Genomic DNA, 16134 nt, shown 5'->3' with positions numbered 1-16134 from the left:
ATTTTTTAAGGTTGTCTCCAGAAAGGGTGGTGCCTGGGAGTTTAATGGAGCAAACTTCTTGCCATTTGAATCATGGTCTAAGGATTTGAAGGTCCCTTAAAAATGATCGAATCCAACCTCCTTAAGACATCATAGGCCTTCCCTCATAGCCACTAAGAGAAGGAATCTCTTTCATTCCTAGGGTCCTGGTGTAAGCCCAAGGTCATGTAGGCTTCATCACCCATGAGTACCTGTCCTTTTAGTGATACCACTTGACATTTTCATTGTGGCTTCATCACCCATTGGCACCTGTCCTTCTAGTGTCATCACTTTGAATCATTGTTGTGGTCCTGCTGGAGTCTGCAATAAATAACCCAGCAGTCTCCCCATCTCTTCCCTGCAGATGAGGTCTACTTATGGGAATGGTATCCACTAAGCTTTTGGCTAGCCAAATTACAGGACAATGGAATGGAAATGAGACCACTTTCACCTTTTGGCATAGAAAGACTCTATTTTGTCTGCTGATGTCCTTCCTTAGCTCTTACAGAAAACATTTGTTGAGTATTTACTATCTGCTCTGCATCATGCTAGGTGATATTGGGTAAGCAAGCCGTATTGCAATGATGGCTCACAGAGTTGTCAGTCTAAACGGGCAGAAAAATAGTAAAATGGGCAGTAACCATAGGGAAGAACAGAGTGTAAGTTCCAACTAGGCCTTAAGGATTAGGAGATGCTTCCTGCAAGGAGTGAGATCTGAGCTATGATAGGTTAGACTATTGCTCAGAAATAGTCATGAACCCGGCAACATGTCCATCTTTGACTCTGGACACCCCACATGCTTGCTTGGCCAATGAAATGTCAGTGGACATGAGTGAAAGAAAAGAGTAAAATGCACTTGCCCAAACAGGATCACTTTCTCATGCCTCTGCCATTGCGATGAGAACATGTCTCAGCTAACAAGTGGGTACAAGGAGGATAGGAGACATGAGGCATAGAGCAGAGTCACCCTGGCCTCAGGCAGCTGCCTCCTAGATGTGTGAGTGAGCCCAGCTGAGGTCAGGAGGGCTGACCGCCAATCTGCAGCCTGAAGAAGAACCTCCCCCCGATGACTCATCCAACAGTCAGCTATTATGGCTAGAGCTCAGACATGAGGAAGTCCTCGTAAGCTAAGTAAGGGCTGAATCATAAGGAGTAATAAAAACAAAGTGAAAGGGTTTATATTTTATCTAAAAGCAATGAGAACTTAAGGGTTTTAAGCAGGAGGATGACATCAGATTTGGTTCTAGAATGATCACTCTGGACACATCATGGAGAATGATCTAGAAAGGATCTAGATTACAGGCAGGGATACACATCCAGTGACTGGCACAGAAGTCCAACAGAAAATGATGGTGGCTTAGACTAGGGTAATGGCAATGGGGGTGACAAGAAGGGGTTCAACAGGTATGAAGGAGTCAACATTGACTCTCCGTGAGGCATCTGGCCCCAGGGTCTCTCATTTAGAATATCCGAGTGTACACAGGGACCATAACAGATATACCCAGTGTCTTCAGGGGATGTGTACATTCACTGACTTCTCTTGATTGGCCCCCTCCTCCTATTTGCACACTGCACCCAATCTCTAAACCACTGCCCCAAAGCACATGCTTTAAACCAAGCGTAAGTATCGCTTCCTCTATGCCTTCTCTGACACTTGCCCTGTGACCCTCGCAGATTTAAAACCTCTCTCTTCTGTCCTCCTATAGCATTTATGCTTATTCTATGCCAGGAACTGTCACAAGTGCACTCTCCATATGCAGGCACCAGTCCTTCCCGGCCAGCTGTCACATAGGTTTGGGGGCATGTTTTCTTTATGTCTCTCCTGTAGGAAGCCCACAGATGCCTCACCTCATGTGCCTGATGTGGGAGAGGATGAGGAGGAGCTGGGCCAGCCGCCGGTGCTGCTGCTGCAGGGTCAGGCCTGCCTTGGCCATCAGGTGGATCAAAGTGTCTGTGATCTTGTCCAGGACTCGGTGGATATGGTCCTTCTCTTCCAGAGACTTCAGGGTGCTGGACAGAAATGTGTACACTCCTGAATGCGCAGAGAGAGAGTGAGAGAGAGAAGCTCAAAGAGGATGAGGTCTAGGAGACCCAGAGTGTTCATGGGATGTAACAATGAGCCAGTGCCCTTCCTTAGCACAGTAGTCTAGCAATGGGGATGCTCTGGACCCATTTAAAACCAAGTTACAGTGTAAAATTCCTAATGCATTTGCAAGTCTCAGAGCACCAGCAAACCAAGGAGGGCTCCTTTGTATGAGCCATGACCCAGAAAGGGGCTGTTAGCCTTGGGGCCTGTCATGGTAACATGGGCCACCTTTTCTCAGACAGGTCTGACACCATCATGAATTGTCCATGTAATGTAATTGACCATGTAATTGACAACCCTGTGAGCAGCCACTGTTGTTCCTTTTCACATCAAGAAACAAAAAGGCAGAGAAAGTCACTAACCTGCTAGGGAACTCGGATAGTAGGTAGGCAGAGCTTAGATGAAACCCAATCTGCTGACTCCACATGTGGTAATGATAAAGGAGACGCTCTCTCAGGAGATGTGTGAAACTCGTGGTGAGATTCAGAGACAGAGAGTGATGAGCGATTGGCTAAGTGACTGGAAGGTGATTTTTCCAGGTAGGATTTCTGTTTTAGATCAAGTTTGAAGTCTAAGCACTTTTAAGCCTCAGCAGAAAAGTTTATGATGTGGATGGGGATAGGCCACTTGAAAAACGCTGTTTTTTACGGCCACATAAGTTTTTCCTCTCTCGCCTATTTTCTGAAATAGATCCTGCTCTCTGGGCCCCACAGATAGATCCAGGACAGAAAGTGAGACCATCACAGTGCCTGGTGCTTCTGGACAGCCTCAAGCCAGAAAATAAGAGCCTATTTCTGAGATTGTATATGAGGTTGTGAGACAAAAGTTTTTTCTTCTAGCATTGCTAAACTGAGAGGATGAGAATACGAGGCTCTGAATGGCCCTCTTCCCAGCACGTGGAACTCCTGTCTGCAGAAAGGAAACTACTGACAACAAGGAGAGGTGATAGTGTGGGGGGGTGAGAGAGAGAGAGAGAGAGAGATCCAGGTAGTAGGTAGTAGTCACAAGGTCTTAGTTTTTTTTTGTTTGTTTGTTTGTTTTGTTTTGTTTTTGAGACAGAGTCTCACTCTGCCGCCCAGGCTGGAGTGCAGTGGCGCATCTCAACTCACTGCAACCTCTGCCTCCCAGGTTTAAACAGTTCTCTGCCTCAGCCTCCCAAGTAGCTGGGAATACACGAGCCCGCCACCACACCCGGCTAATTTTTGTGTTTTTAGTAGAGATGGGGTTTCACCATCTTGGGCAGGCTGGTCTTGAACTCCTGACCTTGTGACCCACCTGCCTCGGCCTCCCAAAATGCTGGGATGATAGGCGTGAGCCACCACACCCCACCAAGGTCTTCGTTCTTACATTTTTTTCACTTGACCTTTGAGCTTTCATATATTCTTCCTAACACACGTATCAGTGAATCCCCTTTTTGCTTAAGATAGTGTGAGTTGGATTTCTGTCGCTTATAACTGAAAAAATTCTATTACAAGAAGTTGAGACCTCAACCCAAGGACAGGAAGAAAATGAGTGACAGTGAAGTAAGAAGTACTGAGAACAAGAGATGGGCAGGATGGAACAGGCTTTTTTGGGACTACAAGGACGCATTTTCTAACACTGCAGCAATAAGCTCCATCCTGCCTAATCACAGTGCCTTGCAGGGAGGAGATGACAGTATTTTTGTTTTCCAGATTATGTGTATTTATAGTAACACTTTTTGGTCATACCACTATTCAGCCCACTGACCATCTCACAAACAAATTCCTTCTCCTCCCCTCTCCCCTTCCTCATCAGCACCTTCAAGAGCTAAAGGCTCCCAAGTTTATCAATCCCTGACTTTATGCGGATAACATGGTGACAAGTTACTGCTCACGTAGCAGTTTGTAGGTCGGGTATGGGAGAAACATCTACACAGAGGAACTCATAGTAAACAGAGTTGTAACTGCCCAGAATGGAAAATGGCTAAGGTTTAAAACTAACGTAACAATAACAACAAACCAGAATGGTCGGGATCTTGGTTTCCATGCAGTTGAATAGGATAATGTAGCTTTTGGTACCCTGGGGCACCTTGATCTAAAGCAAACAGCACAGAATGAGTAAGCAGCAGAGAGACAGCAGATTAAGAAGGAAATTGCTGAATTACTTCACTTATGTTCCATGTGGGCTGTTGGTAGAGAAAGAATGTGTCTATCAGAAAAATGGGCAAACCTCCCATGGCCGTGGTGTTGGCCTGGAGGTGGCAGATAGCAGAGGGTGTGAGCTGGGGGGTTAGGGCTAGGAGGGCCTCAGCTTATCTCCCCTTTTCTCTGCCTCTCACAGTCCTCTGTGTCATCATACCCAGTGCAGCCTCACATCCCCTAGAGCCTCTGCCTCCGGCTGGATATCCTAGGAACCCGCCCAAGCCACAGGGCTGAGTTAGACCAACTTGGATGATGTACTTTCTACCAATTTCCTTTTTTGTTCCCACCCAGGATGCTGGCCTCATTCACCAATAATCCCTTTCTTGTTCAAGGAAATCACAGAATGGAGACTCAAACAGCTTGGATGTCCCTGCCTGGAAAGGTGACATGTGTGCATCTCTTCTCTTCTTATCGTTTGCACGGTGTGAAGGCACACCGTGCTGGGACCTCAGCGACCCCAAGAGTCAGCATTTCACCATGACCTTGCCAATGGAGGTCAAAGACATGGCACTCGGCCTCTGGGGAGTGACTTTTTTCTTGGGCTGCCAATGTTCCATCCTCCTTAAGGTGCGTGTGGGTTCCTTCATCCAGCATGCACTTACTGAGAACCTAGTGTGTGCATGACTGTGCTAAGGATTCCAAGCCTTACTTCCTTTCAAGTGTTAATGTTTTAAGAGCAGATATTGCCTGGAGAGAGAGAATGTTCTTAACACGGACTCTCAGGATGCAGGCCATTTGCAGAACAAGCCTGTTTTTCTAGTCCTGTTTTGGCATCAATACAGCTTATCATCTCATCCTTGTCAGCAGATGCTTCCTAGTTGTGCAAATATACTGAGAAATAAAAATAGGTCCTGTTGAAATGCCAATAGTTGACAACAGCAGCCATCTTCTTTCTGGACTTTTCTGGCAAAATGTGGTCCATGTTTGCTGCCTGTTGCCCTTCAGGGGCCATTTGGGAGAAACAACAGAAATTCAGATTCCCAGAATGCTTCGTGTGCTTTGGCAACCACTGCAAGAGCAAAACAGGGCTGCTGGTAATTTCCATATCCCAGGTGGTCTCTCCCACCCTGGATGGCCACACCACTGTGCCCAGCAGCATAGAGCAAGTGAGCAGACAGTGTGGACCCTCAAAAATATTATTGCAACAAGGTAGGCTTTTGCAACTCTGGAGATTGCTCCAAATCCCAAAGATGGAAACAAGAAAAAATCTATATGTCATTATCCAGTCTTGAGGTGCTGTCAGCAAATCTGAGCTTCTAGGCAATCTGGATCTTGTAGCCAATAAGAGGATATTTAGGAAGAGTCTGGGGAAACGGAGTGGTATAAACGAAAGGGGAGTGAAGCCACGAGGACACCCCCATGTACAAGACATCTCAACCCAGTCTCTTGCTCTCTCCCTCTCCCTCACTCTCAATTCTGCTGTCCCTCACCTTCTCTCATTTTGCTTGGACATTCTCCCTTCCTTTTCCTCTTTCCATCTCCACCCCAGAGGAACCCCCTTCTCCATTTCTCAGCACTTTTCTAGATAACGGAGTCTTCCGGAAGCTGGAGGAGGTGTGCTGTACACTGCAGTGCCTGTGCAGTGTGGCTGTGCCCAGAAGGAAGCTCTAGTACAACTAGGGGTCCCCTTGCCATGGGCCTCCATGGAGATGGGGGACACATCTAAATGTCTCTGGAGAAGTAAGAGATGCTGATGCCTATGGCTTACCAGATGTTTGAGGACAAACTCTTCAAGCCAGGCCAGATTTTCTATCTGTTCCCAAAGGAAGGATGTGACAGCAGACCTTGAAAGAATCCTTCATTCTATCGCATCTTGATCAAAAACAGAATGACTCAAAGGAAAAAGTGAAGAAAATTCCTCAAGTCACAATTTAAGTAGTCTGGACCAGAAAGCTGCCACTCAGCTTGGAGAAGGAGGAGCTTTCAGCATTCTCAGAGGTACTAGGGATGAGTCACACATCAGCCTTTCGGGTGCCCTGCCAGGAACTCATTCTACAACCAAATAGTGTGCTTGCTCAAAAGTGCCACCGAAGCTGACCGTCTGATGAACACCATGTTTGTTGTATGCTTCTCCTATGATTGTGGTTCTTCTGTGGTTCCGGGAGTGGCACTGTCCCTAACAGGGTGTTTGGACAGCCCGAGGCTGCTGCTGCCACTTCGTGGAACGGACTGTACTGGATGTCCTACAATGTGCAAGACAGTCCCAAACAATGAAGATTTTGTTCCAGTTCCTATGCCTCTCAAATGCCCTACTGAACTAAATCTACTACAAATAAAAATCTACAGTGGCTGGGTGCAATGGCTCATGCCTGTAACCCACCACTTTGGGAGGCCAAGGCAGGCGGAACACTTGAGGTGAGGAGTTCAAGACGATCCTGGCCAACATGGTGAAATCCTGTCTCTACTAAAAATACAAAAATTAGTCAGGTGTGGTGTCAGGTGCCTGTAATCCCAGCTACTCGGGAGGCTGAGGCAGGAGAATCACTTGGACCTGGGAGGTGGAGGTTGCAGTGAGCCGAGATCGCACCACTGCACTCTAGCCTGGGTGACAGAGTGAGACTCCGTCTCAAAAAAAAGTAGTGAAAAGTTTTGAAAAGCTTTCACATGGCTGTGCCCAAAAGATCCAGTGTATGAACTGGTTATAGAGAAGGAAGTTTAAATGGAATATATTTTCTCCAAATTATTAAATAGCTTATTCACTTTATGCAATTTGGCAATTGAATGTATTATGTCAGCTTTTCAACCATGCATTTAATTGAAATGATTTCAGTGCAGTTGAACAGGTACTACAAAAACAATACAACCGGATGTAAATATGTAGAGAGGAGATGTAAGACTCTACTAAATAAAATTAGAGCCAACAATTATAAAATAGTACACATCAATGAAATATTGTTGTTGCCTCCTATATGTTTTAAAATAAATTTGTAACATGATAAGAAGTCATTTTTGTGCAATGTACATATTAAAATTATTTTGAGGTTTGTATCTGTTTTACATTGACATCGTCTCCAGAGTTTTCCTGATAGCCTCTTACATGTTTTTTTGTTTGTTTGTTTGTTTCTTTTTCCAATCCATCTTGTCTTCTCCATTGCTCATCCAAAGGATATCATCTCCAAGGCCTTGTTAAGTTCTAGAGACTGACTGAATATTTGCCTTGAATGTAGTGGGATATTAAGATAGGATAAATGTTTCTATCCATTTTGGCTCTTTTTCATCTTATAACAAAGGGAATCACTTTGACAATACACTTATAATAAAGCCAGACTCATTTGCAAAATTACTTCATTTTTAATTCTTCTTTCACTTCCACAGTCTTTCAATTTTCTCGGCGTGTGTTTTAGCCCATTTTCTGTTGTTTATAACAGAATACCTGAAACTGGATAATTTACAAAGAAAAGGAATTCATTTCCTACAGTTATGGAGGTTGAGAAATCCTAGGTCAAGGGGACACATTGGGTGAGGGCCTTCTTTCTGGTGGGGACTCTGCGGGGTCCCGAGATGGCTCACATGGCAAGGAGGCTGAGTGTGCTAGCGCAGGTCTCTCTTCCTTCTCTTATAAAGCTACCAGTCCCACTCCTGGGATAACTCATTGATCCATTAACCCGTTATTCCGTGAATGGTTTCAACCACTCATGAGCGCAGAATCTTCTTGAACCAATCACCTCTTAAAGGTCCCACTTCTCAATACTGCCACATGGGGGATTAAATTTCAACATGAGTTTTGGAAGGGACAAACATTCAGACCACACGGTAGCATATTTTTACTAATCAATTTTTTTCTCTCCTTTTATCATACACAAATAAGTTGGTTAGTTTTTAGTTTTCTCAGTCTGGTGTCCATCTCTTGCTCTACTTTTTCATATGCCTGTACTTCTTGGACAAAAAGCCTCTGATCATCTTCTCATATCCAAACATTCATTATAAGTACATATAAGCATTTTATTACTTTATTATGTTTCCTACTTTAGTCAAGCTTGGGCATCTGCATTGAAATATATATCATTTTATTTTAATATAGTTTAATATAATTTCTCCTTTATAGGATGGTTATAAAATACATTAAATTTTTAATTATATGTACAGGTAAATTATTACCTATTTGTTTCATTTAAGAGTAGTCAAAGGAATATGTATGTTTTATTAGACTGGTAGTTTGTTATGGCAATTCAAGGAGATTTTTTCTCTTAAGGTTTGTGAATCTCAAACTTGGCTGTCTCTCAGAATCTCCCGTGGAGTTTTACAAGATGCAGCTGTCAGGTTCCATCCAAACCTGATGATTGGAAGCTGAGGGTGGAGCCCTGATATCAGTGCTTTTAAAACACTCTCCATTAACAGCCATGATGACAAATCACAAGACTATTTTAGCTTCTTTGTATTGTGGCTACTAAAATGTAAAATCTTGAAAACATGGACTGTATCCTTGTTTTGTGAAAAGAGCCCTATCACAATGCTACAATGACTTTAAGAGGATGATCTATCCATGGATATCTTTGCTCCTCCATGCCTGTTCTGCCTTTCTGGCTGGACTGGTTAGAATGGAGATAACTCTTAGGATGACCTTGGAAGCCACCCATTCATGATGACAGAGCCCTCAACAGCCTGAGTCCCTGAGTGACCACATAAAAGAGGGTTATGATATTAACATGTTCATGGACCCAGCATTGTTAAGTAAATAAGAAATAAACTGCTAGGTGTTTGAGCCATTATACATTTTGTAGCCTATTTGTTATAGTAGGTGTCCTACTGTAATGCAAGATGAGAAGTATTTTATGACTTGCTGATGGGAAAGTGAATACGTTTGTATAAAGAGGAATAAAGACAGACGAATGTTTTGTATACCTCCTTTTGTGGCCATTTCCTACATTCTTAAGGCTTTAGTAAACTTTGAGAAGTTATTTAGAAGTCATTTCTCTTCCCTAATGCCAATACTGCCACACTTTGTTATGGAAACCACAATCTAAATTCTGGAACCACCTAGACATCCCCCATCATGCTATCCATTCATTTGGAACACTAACATACTTCATAGCAACCAATTTGCTCAAAGAACTAAGGGGAAAGCCTAAGACACTTGAATGTTTAGTTTGATAAAGCCCTCAACATTAAAACCCTCAACATTACTGAAGACTTCAAAGAGATTGCTTTATGGCACAGAGGAACTGACTTCTCATTATGTGAGTTGAATAAAGAGATTATTGCTTTGGGAAATATTTGTTCATAGATAGGAAACTTCCATCCTTCTCCTGATGTGTAATTGTTCACCTGAAAGGTGAAGAGCCTGCTCATAACCCAATCCTTGAGCAAATGTGTATTGTTAGACATACACATGATGAGTGTGTATAAGACCATACACTCATCAAAGTCCTCTCTAAGAGGTCTGAAAGAGAGATGACAGTGAAGATGAGTGTTTTTGCTGGAACCCAGCAAGGGAACATGGCAGTGCTGTTCATTTGGTATTGCTATATACCCAGTTGGCACAGATGACTACATAACCAACCACATGCCTCTGATTCAGTGACATTTTTCAACTTGGTATAATTTTTTAGTGACGTCTACTAGATGTTCTAGAAAGTAAATACTTGGTGCATCAACACGTTCATAGTGAAACTGATGAACTGGTTCAGTTGACTTGAGAAAAAAATCTTAAATGTGCACTTTTTAAAAAGAATTTAATGTCTCACCTTTAAATATAAAGTCCCAGTTTTTAATTTTTGTAAGAAATATTATATTTATTTAAATATTAATTATTAATAATAAAATAAATATTATTTATTTAAATATTAATTATTAGTAATAAAATAAATATTATTTATTTAAATAAATATTAAGTATTTATTTAAATACATTTTGTAATAAATATAGCCTTTGTAATAAAATATTATAGCCTAATAGCTTTTGGGACAAAGCCATTACAGATCTATATTTTCCTTAGGAGCCTTCTTTTCATTACTTGTATCTGTAATATATTTTAAAACAATCAGGGTTCTGGATTTCCTACTCCACAGTCAGTTACTATCTTCCCAAGGTCAGAAAGGAGATGATGTAAAGACACATTTGGAAAATGCACAGTCCATCTATTGCAGAGGAGTTTGCAGAAGGTTCCACGTGGAACTTCTAGTCCCACTGGGGTGACCTAGTCTCAGAGGCTTTGAGGGTTTCCTTTTTTCCTAGAAAAGGCAGACCAAAACATCCTGGATACATTTGTTTCCCTGGATCCTACCTTTTCTTGCCTGGTATTTCAACAATAAGCCACAATGCAGAGCAGGAAGCCTCTCTTGCACACTGGGGAAGATTGTGTTTTCCAAGGATGACCACACCAATATCTCCTATCCACAAGCTTTTCTACATGGTGTTCTTGGCACTCTTCCCATGGAGATATGGGATCTGGGCCCTCTCCCTTGAAACTGAGTGGACTCATGACTCACTTGTAATCAACAGAAAGGGCTGGAAGTCACACATTACCACTTCTAAGTGCATGTCATAGAAGGCTATGAAACTTTTTTTTTTTGTCAGCTGGGACACTTGCTTCTGGAGCCCTCGCCACTTTGTGAGAGGTCTAGTGTCCTATGCTGGGATATCAGACAGGTCTCCCAGTTGACAGCTCCAGCTGACGTCCCAGCCAACAGCCAACATCAATTGCTAGCCTATGAATAAAGATGCCTCAAGGTGGTTCCAGCCCATAACTCTTAAATTACCCCTGGTTGACGACTCTCCCCATCTAAGACTTTAGACATTGTGAACATGAGACAAGCCATTCCCTCTGTGTCTTATCCAAATTTATGATCCATAGAGTCCAAAGTTTTTTTTTCTAGCTGTTAAATTTAGCAGTCAGCAGCAGTAACCAGAACACACTTGGACATCTTTTTTTCTTTTTGTTTTGTTTTGTTTTTTTAGAAAGAGAGACAGGGTCTTGCTCTGTCACCCAGGGTGGAGTACAGTGGTGTGGTCATGGCTCACTGCAGCCTCAAACTCCTGCACTCAAGCAATCCTCCCACCTCAGCCTCTCAAGTAGCTGGGTCTATAGGCACACACCACCATGCCCAGCTATACCTAGACATCTATGCCAGACACTTCAGGAGGAAAGCGATCCAGAAGAGGAAGATAGGAGATTTGACTCCTGACCTGATACACCAAGAGGTGGAATAGAATTTCAATGCTTCCTGCCCCATGTTATAAACTCTGCCTGCCAATGCTCTGGCCTAGCTCTCATCCATGCAGTCAGCGGTAAGGGCTTCAGTGCATCCTATCAGCTATAGTGTGAAGTTAATGGTTTTCACAGGAGACCTTTAGTCTGATCACCACCAAGGTAATTATCAAAACACATGGATCATCCCCTAACTGGTAAAGATCTGTACTCCGGTTTCTCACCACGGAATAAATGACTTTGAATTGTCAGTTGCACAATCCTTGCCAAAGTCCTACTTGTGAGAAATAGACTTTGTAGAACTTTGTCTGGAAAAGAGTTTTCATGTTGAATAACTGGTTTTTTTTTTTCAATTAAAAGCCTGTGAACCTTATAATAAAATGTGTTATTTTTGTTTTGGCCAGGCAAAGGAAATTTAGAGCCAAACTTGCAGTCCATCCTGGGAACTGTAAACATATACTTCTGTGTGTGTGTATGAGTTCATTTTCACGCTGCTGATAAAGACATACTCGAGACTGGGAAGAAAAAGAGGTTTAACTGGACTTACAGTTCCACATGGCTGAGAGGCCTTAGAATCGTGGCGGGAGGTAAAAGCCACTTCTTTTTTTCTTTTCTTTTCTTTTTTTTATTATACTTTAAGTTCTAGGGTACAGGTGCACAACGTGCAGGTTTGTTACATAGGTATACATGTGCCATGTTGGTTTGCTGCACCCATCAACTCATCATTTACATTAGGTATTTCTCCTAATGCTATCCCTCCCCCAGCCCCCCAACCCCTGACAGGCCCCAGTGTGTGATGTTCCTTGTGCTGTGTCCGTGTGTTCTCATTGTTCAATTCCCACCTATGAGTGAGAATATGCAGTGTTTGGTTTTATGTCCTCATGATAGTTTGCTTAGAATGATGGTTTCCAGCTTCATCCACGTCCCTGCAAAGGACAGGAACTCATCCTTTTTTATGGCTGCATTGTATTCCATGGTGTATATGTGCCACATTTTCTTTATCCAGTCTATCGTTGATGGACATTTGGGTTGGTTCCAAGTCTTTGGTATTGTGAATAGTGCTGCAATAAACATATGTGTGCATGTGTCTTTATAGTAGCATGATTTATAATCCTTTGGGTATATACCCACTAATGAGATCACTGGGTCAAATGGTATTTCTAGTTCTAGATCCTTGAGGAATCACCACACTGTCTTCCACAATGGTTGAAGTAATTTACACTCCCACCAACAGTGTAAAGGTGTTCATATCCTTTGCCCACTTTTTTGATGGGTTTGTTTTTTTCTTGTAAATTTGTTTAAGTTCTTTGCAGATTCTACAAAGATATTAGCCCTTTGTCAGATGGGTGGATTGCAAAAATTTTCTCCCACTCTGTAGGTTGCCTGTTCACTCTGATGATAGTTTCCTTTGCTGTGCAGAAGCTCTTTAGTTTAATTAGATCCAATTTGTCTATTTTGGCTTTTGATGCCATTGCTTTTGGTGTTTTAGTCATAAAGTCTTTGCCCATGCCTATGTCCTGAATGGTATTGTGTAGGTTTTCTTCTAGGTGTTAGGTCTTACATTTAAGTCTTTAATCCTTCTTGAGCGAATTTTTGTATACAGTGTAAGGAAGGGATCCAGTTTCAGCTTTCTACATATGGCTAGCCAGTTTTCCCAGCACCATTTATTAAATAGGGAATCCTTTCCCCATTTCTTGTTTTTGTCAGGTTTGTCAAAGATCAGATGGTTGCAGATGTGTGGTGTCATTTCTGAGGCCTCTGTTCTGTTCCATTAGTCTATATATCTATTTTGGTACCAGTACCATGCTGTTTTAGTTACTGTAGCCTTGTAGTATGGTTTGAAGTCAGGTAGTGTGATGCCTCCAGCTTTGTTCTTTTTGCTTAGGATTGTCTTGGCTATGCAGGCTCTTTTTTGGTTCCACGTGAGCTTTAAAGTAGTTTTTTCCAAGTCTGTGAAGAAAGTCAATGGTAGCTTGATGGGGATAGCACTGAATCTATAAATTACCTTGGGCAGTATGACCATTTTCGTGATATTGATTATTCCTATCCACGAGCATGGAATGTTCTTCCATTTGTTTGTGTCCTCTTTTATTTCGTTGAGCAGTGTTTTGTAGTTCTCCTTGAAGAGGTCCTTCACATCCCTTGTAAGTTGGATTCCTAGGTATTTTATTCTCTTTGTAGTAATTCTGAATGGGAGTTCACTCATGATTTGGCTCTCTGTTTGTCTATTATTGGTGTACAGGAATGCTTGTGATTTTTGCACATTGATTTTGTATCCTGAGACTTTGCTGAAGTTGCTTATCAGCTTAAGGAGATTTTGGGCTGAGACAATGGGGTTTTCTAAATATACAATCGTGTCATCTGCAAAGAGAGACAATTTGACTTCCTCTTTTCCTAACTGAATACCCTTTATTTCTTTCTCTTGCCTGATTGCCCTAGCCAGAACTTCCAACACTATGTTGAATAGGAGTGGTGAGAGAGGGCGTTCTTATCTTGTGCTGGTTTTCAAAAGGAATGCTTCCAGGTTTTGCCCATTCAGTATGATATTGGCTGTGGGTTTGTCATAAATAGCTCTTATTATTTTGAGGTACGTTCCATCAATACCTAATTTATTTAGAGTTTTTAGCAAGAAAGGCTGTTGAATTTTGTCAAAGGCCTTTTCTGCATCTATTGAGATAATCGTGTGGTTTTTGTCATTGGTTCTGTTTATGTGATGGATTACATTTATTTATTTGCGTATGTTGAACCAGTCTTGCATCCCAGGGATGAAGCTGACTTGGTTTTGGTGGATAAGCTTTTTGATGTGCTGCTGGATTTGGTTTGCCAGTATTTTATTGAGGATTTTCACAACGATGTTCATCAGGGATATTAGCCTAAAATTCTCTTTTTTTGTTGTGTCTCTGCCAGGTTTTGGTACCAGGATGATGCTGGCCTCATAAAATGAGTTAGGGAGGAGTCCCTCTTTTTCTATTGATTGGAATAGTTTCTGAAGGAATGGTACAAGCTCCTCTTTGTACCTCTGGTAGAATTCAACTGTGAATCCATCTGGTCCTGGACATTTTTGGTTGGTCCAAACCTTGGTTCAGTACCTGTTATTGGTGTCTTCAGAGATTCAACTTCTTCCTGGTTGAGTCTTGGGAGGGTGTATGTGTCCAGGAATTTATCCATTTCTTCTAGATTTTCCAGTTTATTTGCGTAGAGGAGTTTATAGTATTCTCTGATGGTAGTTTGTATTTCTGTGGGATCGGTGGTGATATCCCTTCATCATTTTTTATTGCATCTATTTGATTCTTCTCTCTTTTCTTCTTTATTAGTCTTGCTAGTGGTCTATCAATTTTGTTGATCTTTTCAAAAAACCAGCTCCTGGATTCATTGATTTTTTGAACGGCTTTTTGTGTCTCTGTCTCCTTCAGTTCTGCTCTGATCTCAGTTATTTCTTGCCTTCTGCTAGCTTTTGAATGTGTTTGCTCTTGCTTCTCTAGTTCTTTCAATTATGATGTTAGGGTGTCGATTTTAGATCTTTCCTGCTTTCTCTCGTGGGCATTTAGTGCTATAAATTTCCCTCTACACACTGCTTTAAATGTGTCCCAGAAATTCTGGTACATTGTGTCCTTGTTCTCATTGGTTTCAAAGAACATTTTTATTTCTGCCTTCATTTTGTTATTTACCCAGTAGTCATTCAGGAGCAGGTTGTTCAGTTTCCACGTAGCTGTGTGGATTTGAGTGAGTTTCTTAATCCTGAGTTCTAATTTGATTGCACTGTGGTCTGAGAGACAGTTTGTTGTGACTTCTGTTCTTTTACATTTGCTGAGGAGTGTTTTACTTCCAATTATGTGGTCAATTTTAAAATAAGTGTGATGTGGTGCTGAGAAGAATGTATATTCTGTTGATTAGGGGTGGAGAGTTCTGTAGATGTCTATTGGGTCCACTTGGTCTAGAGCTGAGTTCAAGTCCTGGATATCCTTGTTAACCTTCTGTCTTGTTGATCTGTTTAATATTGACTGTGGGGTGTCTCCCAGTCTCCCATTATTATTGTGTGGGAGTCTATGTCTCTTCGTAGGTCTCTAAGGACTTGCTTTATGAATCTGGGTGCTCCTGTACTGGGTGCATATATATTTAGGGTAGTTAGCTCTTCTTGTTGTGGCTGTCTTTGTCTCTTTTGATCTTTGTTGGTTTAAATTCTGTTTTATCAGAGACTGGGATTGCAACCCCTGCTTTTTTTTTTTCTCTCCATTTGCTCAGTAGATCTTCCTTCAACCCTTTATTTTGAGCCTATGTGCATTTTTGCACGTGAGATGGGTCTCCTGAATACAGCACAGTCTTGACTCTTTATCCAATTTGCCAGTCTGTGTCTTTTAATTGGAGCATTTACCCCATTTACATTTAAGGTTAATATTGTTATGTTTGAATTTGATCCTGTCATTCTGATGTTACCTGGTTATTTTGCCCGTTAATTGATGCAGTTTCTTCATAGCGTCGATGGTCTTTACAATTTGGAATGTTTTTGCAGTGGCTGGTACTGTTTGTTCCTTTCCATGTTTAGTGCTTCCTTCAGGAGCTCTTTTAGGGCAGGCCTGGTGGTGACAAAATCTCTCAGCATTTGCTTGTCTGTAAAGGATTTTATTTCTCCTTCACTTATGAAGCTTAGTTTGGCTGGATATGAGATTCTGGGTTGAAAATTCTTCTTTTTTTAAGAATTTTTAAGAATGTTGAATATTGGC

General features: G+C 41.8%; 1 protein-coding gene across 8 annotated transcripts in view; it reads right to left on the bottom strand.

Annotated features, from left to right (window-relative positions):
• The window catches only part of ESR1 (estrogen receptor 1), a 447866-nt gene that overhangs the window by 6845 nt on the left and 424887 nt on the right, over window positions 1-16134 (bottom strand). For 6 of the 8 annotated variants that reach the window (XM_054686430.2, XM_003311549.5, XM_009452244.4 and 3 more), the window contains one exon: window positions 1867-2050. The exons of the other annotated variants lie outside the window; for them this stretch is intronic. In XM_054686430.2, coding sequence (XP_054542405.1) covers window positions 1867-2050 — 184 coding nt within the window. The remainder of the gene's footprint in view (window positions 1-1866; window positions 2051-16134) is intronic. 8 annotated transcript variants of the gene reach the window in all.

The sequence above is a fragment of the Pan troglodytes genome, chromosome 5 (assembly GCF_028858775.2).
Source record: "Pan troglodytes isolate AG18354 chromosome 5, NHGRI_mPanTro3-v2.0_pri, whole genome shotgun sequence".
Taxonomy (NCBI): Eukaryota; Metazoa; Chordata; class Mammalia; order Primates; family Hominidae; genus Pan; species Pan troglodytes.
Note: the sequence above shows the minus strand (reverse complement) of the source record. Positions and strands in the feature narration are given on the sequence as shown.